Source organism: Limulus polyphemus, unplaced genomic scaffold (assembly GCF_000517525.1).
Source record: "Limulus polyphemus unplaced genomic scaffold, Limulus_polyphemus-2.1.2 Scaffold1254, whole genome shotgun sequence".
NCBI lineage: Eukaryota > Metazoa > Arthropoda > Merostomata > Xiphosura > Limulidae > Limulus > Limulus polyphemus.
The window spans coordinates 287,297-298,814 of record NW_013666864.1 but is presented as its reverse complement, the minus strand read 5'-3'; the positions used below and the strand labels follow the sequence as shown (position 1 = coordinate 298,814).

Below are 11,518 nucleotides of genomic sequence, written 5' to 3'. Positions count from 1 at the left end.
CTTTTGACATTCTTCGAAAAGGTTACTTTTCATACTTCGTTTTTCATACTTAATGGTGCAAATAGTAGGACTAGAGAAATTTTTGCTAGGTAGGAGTCATGTTCAGCTAAGACTGTTTTATTTTTCTAACAGGGTGGTTGGCCTTTGGAATGGGTTGCCTTTGGATGTTGTGGAGGCAGTAAATTTGTAAAGGGAATTGATAGAGTTGATGCTTCATCTTTTTTCATACTTAATGGTAAGAATAGTAGGACTAGGGCAATTTTGGCAAGTCATCTAAGTTTTACTTTTCTAACAGGGTGGTTGGCTTCTGGATGTTGTGGAGGCAGTAAATTTAAGTGAGTTTAAAAGAAAGCTTGCTAACTATATGAATGATAAGGGCTGGCTTTAAGATTTTTAAAAACATTATAATAGTTTAGTTTAGAAAATGGGACAGCCAAGATGGACCAACAGGTCCCTTGTCCCTAAAAATTATATATGTTATGTTAAGAAATAGTTTATTTACTAGGAGCCTAAGTAACTCAAAACTGGAGTTTATGACTCTTAGTCTAATGACAAATTTTTGTGATAAATGCAAGAGGGCTGTATTATGAAAAACATCCTTAATATCAATTTAAAACCCTCTGTCTTTTTATCAGAACCTTGAGTACTTGCTGGTGAATATAAAGAATAAACAGGTAAGGACTTAATATTTCTACTATTTTTTCAAAGAATGGTTGAAATCCAATGTTTATCAAAAAGCCCAGAATCTTCAAAACATGTCTTTTTACATTCAGGCTGCCTTGACTAAAGAAAAATCCTAACTGATCTAAGATCACAGTCTTTGCTGTGAAGCTAATTTTTCTAACTTCATGCACCTACTAAGGAGAAGGCATTAACTACATGCAATACTTTACCAGCCTTCTACTCTTAGTGTGCTGAGACTGAATCTGCATTTTGGGGCTGTAGGTACACTAAGAGTGAAGGTCAAATCTCATTTTCAAGCAGACAAGAGTAGCCTACGAATTGGAAATAGGTGCTGTTTTTGCTGCCTTTCCTCTAGTCTGTGAATACAAAATTAGGAGTGGCTATGCAGAGGTAGCCTTATGTAGCTTTGCACAAAATACAAATCACACAGAAATAATAACATTGTTTTTATTTAGTGAGCTGGATTATTCTGGTCAGCAAATTGGATAATAGTTGCAAGTAGAATCGTCACTGTCCATTGGCAAGCTGATGTAACAAAAGCCAATCACTATTTTCTTATGTCAGGAACCTGAGGGTTTATTGGCACATTTAAAAGTGTTGCAGCTTGGAAGAGCAGATTTTATAGAGTTCACGTAGATTGTAATACAAGTTTTGCAATAAATTATGTAGTATTCAGTTCCTTATAAATATTTCTGCCATTTTTGTCAGTGTTATAAAGCCAGATTTTTTTTTTATAGTAGGTGTCTGTGACTTGTTGGCGATAAATTTCAACAATAAATAGATGACACACAATCCACCTGTTTTAAAATCATATATTCAAAACAAGTCAAACAGATGTAGAAAAATTCATTACACTATTGGTAATCACAGTAATATTTAGTGCTTTAATTTTTTTATTTTTTTTGTCAAAGTCCACACAAGTGGTTCAATTACTTTAGAACACCCTTTGACAAGACAAATTATTCTCCTGTACTTTGTTGTTATAATACAAGGCTGTGAAACTCACTTGAGAAATCACTCATTACGGTTAAACAGAGATACTGTTTTACTTCACTTTCACTTTCATTAACTTAACTTACTTGCACTAACTTGATCTCCTATACATATAATGTAAGAATACTCACTTAAAGCAACAAGAAAAATTCAAAAGGTTTGAGTAAAATAATGTTAATTCACAACAATTGAACTACACAACAAATGATTTGCAAACAGTCATGTAAGCAAACTTCCCATAACTATCACTTCTAAAAATAACTTACTTTAATGCTCACACAATATAAACTAAATAATACTCTTGTATTAAACTTAAAGTGAACAGTTGTGCATATCTAATAATAAGCACCTGCTCAAAAAAATACTTACAATATTTTTTTACACTATATACAAACAATATTTTCAGTTCATACATAAAGTCTACTCATACAGTCTGCATCAACATTTGCAGTCCTCTTGATGACTTGAATGTGGAACCTGTAATTCTGGAGATATAACACCTATCTCATGATCCTTCAATGTCTGTTTTGTATCTCTGGATGTATGCAAGAGGCTGATGGTCTGTATGAATTATGAACTCTGAAGTTATGAAACTTCTGGATGGCAGATATGATGGCCAGACTCTCATTCAATCACAGAGTAGTTATTCTCACTACTCAACAGGTTTTTACTTAAATACTTTACTGTAAACAGTCCATTTTCATGTTCTTGTAAGAGTACTGCTCCAATTCCAATGTCTGAAACACTGGCCTGAAAGATGAACAGTTTGTTGAAGTCTGGCATTCTAAGGAATGTCAAACTTCCGAACATGTTCTTTAACTTCTGGAAAGCCATTTGCTGTGGTTGTTCTCACTTTACCTTGTTAGGTAGGCCTTTCTTGGTCAGGTCAGTCAGTGGTGCAGCAACTTCAGCATAGTTTGGGATGAACTTCCTGTAGTATTCCACTAACTCCAGGAATGATCTGGCTTGCCATCTGGTCATTGGAACTGGTGCATCATGTATGTGGGTTAGCTTTTCTTCCATGGCAATTTGTCGGTCACCCACCTTATGTCCAACAAAGTCTAACACAGAATAGCTGATGTACCACTTAGATGGTCTGATGGTCAGATCTGCTGCCCTCACTCGCTTGAACAGCTCTCAACGTTTCTTTAGGTGGTCAGAATGTTGTCCACATAATAGTTGATGTTTATGGTTTTGTGAAACATCTTCCTCATCATGTGGTTGAATGTTGCTGCTGAGTTGACTAACCCAAATGACATTCTCTTGAACTGGTAGCATCCGTCTGGTGTCACAAAGGCTGTCTTATCTTTATATCTTGTCTCCTTCGGGATCTGCCAATAGCCTTTACTGAAGTTGATCTTGGAAAAGAACTTGGCCCCCATCTAGTTTCACCATGATAACCTCTGGGATGCCCATAGGTTTGGAGTTGAACTTTGTCACAAGATTCAGCTTCCAGAAGTCTGTGCAGAAATGGTTTGAATCTTCTCTCTTCTTCATGATTACCACTGGTGAACAGTAGGCTGACTTCAAGGGCTCAATGATTCAAGCTTTTAACATTACTCCAATTTCTTGCTTCATCAGGTCTCTCATCACATAAGGCATGTGGTAGGGCTTCACTTGGACAGGATCCTTGGTCATAGTCTCGATCTTGTATCTCTTTCTTCTGCTTGCCAGTCATTTTTTCACTGATGTTGATAACTTTATATGTCTCATCTTCACCTAGTAGGTCTTCATCTTCTATGAATGTCAATGTCACTAACTTCTGGTTCTGTGTCTATGACAGTTACACTTGCCATTTCCATCTGTGCCTCAGTAGCTGCACCCATTAGGTCTTCTTTATGTCCACTTTCACTTTACAGTCAATTCTGTTGACCATTTCCTGCACTTCAAAATGTCCTTTCCACTGCAGGGTGAATTTGTTGTCGTCTGTGGGTAGCAGAACTAAGACCTTCTGCCCAATCTTGAAATATCAATCCTTGGCCTTCTTTTCATAGAAGTCCTTCTGACTGCCTTGAGCTGCATACAAGCTCTCTCAAGCAAGTTGACAGGTCTCTTCCAGTTGTTTCTGAGGTCTAACACATACTGATATATGTTCCTCATTTCTGACTCTTCTTTCAATACCTGCATCAGACCTCATATTGTTCTTCTGTACAGCAACTCGAGAGGTGAAAATCCTGTACTTGCTTGTGGGCCTTCTCAGTAAGCAAATAATACTGCTTGCAGGTACCTGTCCCAGTCACGTGGTTTCTCCATTTGTTTTTTATAAAAATTTGCATCTAATCTCTTTTTTTTTTTTTGTGACTCAAATATTGCAACTTGTTGCAAAATATACATCTAAGCATGAGATCCATAACCTCCAGTAGGCCTAACTTTTCTGCTTTGCTGGTCATCCATAAGATAGCATCAGAGCTACTGCAGTGAATCGGTCTTATAAGGATGCAAGCTATTAAAGCAAACTACCTACTAGAACTTTTATTTCTTTGATTGTAAGAAAATTAAAGGTGGATAATTTGTATAAGGGGTTTGAAGTCATCCTTAGTTCTGTCAGGTTTCAATTGAATAAGTTCATGGACCTATCAGACTATGTCTATTACTAAACTTTGTCTTGTAAACAGCTTTATGACTTGTCATTTAATATAACATCATTTAGAGTATCAGTAAAAAATTATTAACGCTGCAAATTTGAATATTTGAGATTATTTTGAACAAATAAAATTGTAGTGCTAATTTTGCAAATATACTCTGTTAAATAATTTCATTGTTTAAAAAGAAATTTGTTTAATTCAAGGACAATGTCTAGAATGTGGTTGTATTGTTTCAGTCAGTAATTTTTTTTACTAAAGTTAACTTCATGGTATATCCAGTATTTGTATAAATATTTTATGTTTCAATGCTTTAGGCATGAAGAATACTTATATCTTGATCAGATTAGTCGCATTATTGAGAATGGTCACCAGCGCTTGGATAGAACTGGTACCGGGACTTTGTCAGTTTTTGGAACACAAGCTAGATACAATCTCAGAAATGGTAAGAAAAAAAATTAAATCTACACAAATACATTTTGGTGCCTGAACAATAAAAATAGAATATATTGGAAAATTTTTAGGTCTAAGATAGGAGTAACCTATTCTTCTCAATTTACATGTAAAAATATAGTAAGTATATTATTATTTTAAAAACATAAATTAAGACAAAGCATTCTTTTATAAATTAACATTTTGGAGCATTGTGGACATACATTCTTTCTTATAAATCAGATTTTAACATTTTTTTCAAGAATGTAAAAACATGCATATGTACATCTAGCATAGGATTAAATTATTATACATGCATACGTATTCACTAAACTTGGGCTTTTTCTGAAATACTTACACCTACAACAGCGATAATAATTTAATATCTGCTGGAAATTATCACATTTAGAAGTTTTTTTTATTATGAATCTAAATAACATTGTTAAGTAATAAAATGTCTTTGCCATTCATGACTATGTTAAATACTCCATGAGTGTAATAATGTTAATGAAAAATGAAAGGTACTCTGTCAGGCTATAGCGACATAGTTAATGAAAGGTACTCTGTCAGGCTATAGCAACATAGTTAATGAAAGGTACTCTGTCAGGCTATAGCAACATAGTTAATGAAAGGTACTCTGGATGTTTTTAAGTAATTGAGTTTGGAAAAATAACTTTAAAAAGTAGTTTTGTTTCGTTTGTGTTTTTTTGTTACAGTGACCTGAGAAATTACCTATTGTGTGTAATACAACTTCAGCAAGCATATTTAAATTAAAAAGATGTAAATATAAATGAAAAGGAAGGTTAGATAAATATACATAATCTGAATAATATATATGCATAATCTTATATGATAATCATTATTTTAGTCATTTATGTCTCATAAATAGTCTTTCTTTAGGTTTGTTTAGTAAACATCCCAAAATATGTTTAGCAGTGTGCATAGGTTCTTCCAACTAATTGCCAAAGTTCACCAAGTTAGGGGACCATCTTAATAGAATCTCAACTTAATGGTTATCTACTTAGAATAGAAGAGTGAAATCATATGGATAAACATTACAAAATATTACTTTCAGGTCCACTTGTAAAGAAAGGGTTCCAAACATTAGAATAGTCACAAAAATCATTACTGAGATATGAAAAACAAGCTGGAGGACGCATACTCAGAGTGGCAATTCTTATTGGTCGAAATGTTGAATTTGTTTTGACGTTTTAAAGCTTGAATGTTTTCTGTGTAAACTGTATGGTGAATCGTATGGGAATCAAATTTTGGAAACTAAGGCTCTGCCTGAAGTGCCATTTCTTGTTGATTTTTTTTAATTTGGTATACCAGTCACAATTCGAGTGTCTTGACGTTGGCTCTTTAATAAAAATAAAGTCTATAGTTATCTATCAAATGAGACTGACTGTTGATTATTTGATTAACTCTGAGATTTGTCAAACAAAGGAGAAATTAAGTTTGTGGATAATACTTGAGCATTTCACCTGTGCTCCAAATTAGCGCACAAAAATTCACTGCAGTGTTTATCTTTTACATCTTATGTTTGTTTTGTATGCTTTCAATTAGTGCTAGTTCATGTATATTTTTTGCAATCGGCATTGTGGGTGGAAAGGTTATTTTCCTCTGTTAGAACTGTCAACAGTGTGTCTCTTGGTAACAATCAAAAAGTAACAAGGTTGAATGGGATCATTGAGAAGTCATTTAGAAATAGAGGAGTACAAGATTTCAAAGTTTTCTTTGAACAATATCAAATATGAACATTAGAGTTTAGTGAGTGTGCATTCCTCATGAGTGACTGTATGTTCTAATTCAGCAGCTCAAATGTTTAAATCTATCTTTTGTGTACGTAGCGAGTCTCATTTCATAATTTGTTTTAGTTCTTTCACTTTAATCACTCAAATTAACGTATCTATTTTCACTTTTAAAACCCCTAATTCATTCCCTACTTCTTTTCGGATCCTTGCCAGGATCAACTTAATACCTTTGTCAACTCATGTGTTGTTTATAATTAGCTTAGCTGTGTTTACGGTATGATCAGCAGTATAAATACAAACACAACATAATTTTAGTTAACGTCCTGTTTAAGAGTGCAGACTCGCTGCACTTTTCAAGGCATAGACCCCTGATCCCTCTGGATCCTGTTTGCTACTAATTATCAGAAGTGAAACACACATCTGACTGTAGGTTAAATACAACAAGAATTATTTTAACCTAATATTTTGAAATATGTGATATACAGTTCATACATACAATAATAAACAATTATTTTTATAGAGATTTTTGGTGCACCTTACTGCCTTTGGGTACTGGAGCTTTGTAAATCAGGCCCCCTAGTGCTTAAAGTAGTATATCTTCTTGAAAATAGGAATAAAGAGGATGTTGTGGTATAATGAAAGTTTTCAGCTTATTACTATATTTGTACAGGTATACTAAACTACTATAAAATACGTATAGAATAAATTGTCACATAACTTTACTTCTTTCAATACAAAAAATAAAGGGTGGAATACCACAAGAAAATGTTATATATCAAGGTGTAATTATATTTTAATATTTTTGATGTTTACATAAACTTGAGATAAACTTCCATACATTTGGTAGGTAACATAATATGAGCGGTGTGCTATTTATTTTTTTATTTTTAGCATGTTTGCTTAATTTTTCTGCAGTTCTGATCCAGTGAAAGTTTAATCTGGAAATTATGGAGTGCTAATAGCATAATTTATGCATAGTTTTCTGTTCAATTAGTGTAAAACTAGCTTAAATCAAACTGTGTATAGTATAACGGTGACATAAATTTTAACATTTTCCTATTGGATTGGAAACGTGTAGTAGAAAGAGTAATAAAACACTAGATAGCATATATGGTGTGTTTTTATAACCAGATTAGTTTTTCTTAATTCAGTTTTAGTTCTATGCAAATATACGTGTTACAGTTACATAAATTTAGAAGTATTGTTAAATAAAAAATTAGGTTCACTTTCACCTCAGATTATGTAATTATCTCTTTCTTTTTGAATTTTTATATATTTATAGCTCTGTGAATCCTGTACTTTACTAATAATATGTTCTAAATCATCTGTTACACATCATATTATTTTGACTTCAATTTCCTGTTGTTACAGCTTTGATTTTGTATGAAATAAAACAATTTTGTGATATTTATTTACAATAACAGATACACTGCCCTTGTTGACTACCAAAAGGGTCTTCTGGAGAGGAGTTCTTGAGGAGTTGCTCTGGTTTATTAAGGGAAGTACAGATGCAAAAGAACTTTCAGAAAAAAACATTAATATATGGGATGCTAATGGATCTCGACAGTTTCTTGACAGCCTAGGATTCACAGAAAGAGAAGAAGGTGGGAAATGTTTATATGTATCAGCATTTCACAATACCTGTTGCAAAAAACATGCTTGCCCTTTCAGTGTGGAGGCATATTTATGTGATGGTCTGTCCCAAACTTTGTTAGTAAGAGCATCCCAAGAGTTAGTGATGGGTGTTGTTGATTAAGAACAGCTCTCAAGTAGCTCTGCTCAAAATTCAACAGCAAACCAAAGCATTCTTCAAAGGATACTGATATAAAAAAGAACAATGAAAAAATTAATTCCATTTTGTGAACATATTTAAATGTTTCAACTTATAATATTCATATTGAAAATATTTGCCTAAATATAGTCATATGTTTTTGTAAGTATGTCCTTAATGGTCATTCTAGAAATCTCAAATCATGGTTTCATAAATTTAAATAACCTGAAGGATTCTTCTTGAAAACAAATGTAAACTACCTACAACATTTGTTACATATAAAAAAAGACTACATATGTGATATTTAAGTTTTATTGATGGAAAATTTTAAATATTTATATACAGACTTCGTCATATATGTATAGATAAGATACATTTAGAATATGTACTCTTGGACTTTTTCATATTTTTTTTACAAATTTGAAGTGCACTTTATATTTCATGCACATTCTACACCATCTGACTTATCAGGTAATATTTGAATCATAAAGTAATACATAGTGCATCTGTATTGTTTCATGCAGTTAAGTCATCTTGAGCTATATTGTAATTTTATAAAATGAATAGAGCTTTCAAATAAATTTGCCCCAAATTGTCTCATTCAGAAAATTATAATATATCAGTTTAGAATACTAATTTAATTTTCTGTTTTTCAAATGAAAATTCTATGTAGTACAATTCATTTGCTCACTTTCTCGTCATATGTGTGTGTGTGTGTGTGTGTGTATATATATAGACACACATCGGTTATGTACAATTCAAACACATCGTCACTGTGAACGGCCGTGCAACGAATATTTACTCGAAGACGTTTGCTAGCTGTGCTGGTGTACGATGTGTATAGCATGTTTAGCCTATCATGTCTAACAAACGGTGTGTGCATGTATGTGTGTAAGTGATACTTGACGTGTGTGTGTGTGTGTATATGTATTATATATACAGGTCAAGCAATCTGTGTTCAAAATGTTGTGATCTAAGCAGTTCATAGCCTTTGCCAAGGCTGTAGGGGTCAAGGTACCCCACACACACACACACTTGATTAGACTATCCCAAAGGACCCATGCTAGTGAGTGGTGAAGCCGTGAACAAAGCTTCTCACCGATCTGTCAGGGTATCACTATCCGAGGGTCCACGGCTGTGATGCGCCTTTTATAAAGGCTAGGTGGTTAAGGTTTCTGTGGTTTATGAAATTGACATGTAAAAATTTTAGCATTCTCTGCACTGTGAAACATTCTAAATAGTAATTATGAATGAAAGAGGAAATGCACCTGTACAAAGAAATGTTACCGCCCTGTAGATGATGTGCTAGAATGCTTTAGAAGTGCTTTCTGCTTCTATGCATAAAACTTGGAGTCTAGTCTCGGGCCTGGTATGGCCTAGCGATAATTGGATTAGTATGTTTGCCAGTCATTTTGTGTGTAAAAATCTAACATTTGCATTATGTGATCAGTTATTAAAAACGGATAGCACAATCGAAAAAAATTGGCTGTAGAATCCAAATATTAGATCTGTTATTTCCAGTAAGAGTATTGGTCTTTCGGTGATAAAAAAATTCTGATGCTTTTCAAGCATTTTTAGCCTTTTCTGATACAATATATTTTTTTTGGTTTATTTTTCAAGAGACATGTTTCATTAAAATAATTTAAAACTCCAAAATAATGGAATTTCCATAAATTTTGTGCTATGGCCCAATTCAAGCTACGTTAAATTCTTGCCCAACGAATACGGCTAGATACCTAGCTATGATTGGCCTGTCAATGAGGTGGCATTCTGAAAATTATTAGCTGTCTAGTAGCGAAGGGTGTATTAATGATTATGGCAACAGATTTTCAATTTGGTGTGAAACACGTGTGCAGAACAATTACAGGCTGTTCATGCTAATAGACCATTAGTAGCATTTTCAGATTCACTTCTGGACGTACCTCACAGAATATTACTCCACCATCTTCATCATCCCTCTCTCACTTCCCTATGTAAACCTTTCCTCTTCTTCCTTTTCATAATGATGGTCCTGTTGCCTTTTTTGTTGTTGTTCTTGTTGAATTTTTCAGATCATCAACATTTGGTTTTCTTCATTTAAGAAAATGTTTAACTTTGGGAAATTTTTATGAGATTTGGGTGACTTTTATGCTGTGTTCTCCGCAACTTTGTATATCTTTGAGTAACACTGGTCTTTCATGGGTAGACTTATTGTAAGTTCAAAGTCCTTTTGATTAGGAAAGGGGGGAAGAATAGATTAACTGGCAGTGATGCATAGATTTTCTTTCATTATTTATTTTGAAGTGGAATAAAATGTTACTGTTATACCATGCTTTAGAGAAAAATTAAAGTTTTAAATGGTCTGAAAAATATGAAATGTTATTTTTCGTGAAATATGAGTTCACAACAAAATAAATTGAAATATATCGATATATTTAGTTTCCTTTCAATTTGTATAACATCCACTATTTATTTCAGTGATTTTTCTGATAACCTCCACTTCAGAGTACATTTTACAATGAGCTATTGGATTGACCCCTAAAAATGCATGTTTTTGGGGCCCAGCTGGCTCCCTAAAAAAAAAACAGTTAAACTCTAATTTGTATATTTATATTTACTTTGTGTGTGTAATGTTATGTAAATACATTTCTTGGATTAGGTCTAGTATTAGTTCTATTATTGAGTAATAGAAGGTTTCAAATTATAGATTTAAAATATTCATATGTAACATTTTTGATACTCAGGAGACTTGGGTCCAGTATATGGCTTTCAGTGGAGACACTTTGGTGCAGAGTATAAACACAAAAACACTGATTACAGTGGAGAGGGTATCGATCAACTTACCCAAGTGGTTAATTTGATAAAACATGATCCTTACAGCAGAAGGATCATATTAACTGCTTGGAATCCTACTGGTAAGTTATTCTTGAAAATATTTTTTGTAACATTTTTTCATTGCCAGATAATTTTACGCTTCCAAAGAAAATACCTCTGGAGGTTGTGCTGAAGAGTGGAGAACTTTCATTGTTTTGTTTTTTTATTTAAGACGTAACTGATACTCTTACTTTCTTGCAAATATTATAATTTAGTTCAAATTATTTTGGTCAATTGAATCAGTTTACTTGGATTATGCAAATTTTTTACTAAATTAGGCTTACATATGTTTACCCTGCTGACATAGTGTCAAGCAGATAGTAGACTTGTAATAATGGCTGGAGGTGGCTTGAATGAGTAATGAAGAAAAACTTTAATATAAGTTTAACATAACAGCAAATGTACAAGGTTTTTGTCATCATCAGGTATCTTGTCGAAACGTTGTACAT

General features: G+C 33.2%; 1 protein-coding gene across 5 annotated transcripts in view; it reads left to right on the top strand.

Moving 5' to 3' along the window:
* LOC106462797 (thymidylate synthase-like) overlaps positions 1-11,518 on the top strand; it is a 28,092-nt gene that overhangs the window by 8,220 nt on the left and 8,354 nt on the right. For all 5 annotated transcript variants that reach the window (XM_013922759.2, XM_022390142.1, XM_022390141.1 and 2 more), the window contains 3 exons: positions 4,577-4,704; positions 7,870-8,049; positions 10,940-11,110. In XM_013922759.2, the coding sequence (XP_013778213.1) occupies positions 4,577-4,704; positions 7,870-8,049; positions 10,940-11,110 (479 nt within the window). The remainder of the gene's footprint in view (positions 1-4,576; positions 4,705-7,869; positions 8,050-10,939; positions 11,111-11,518) is intronic.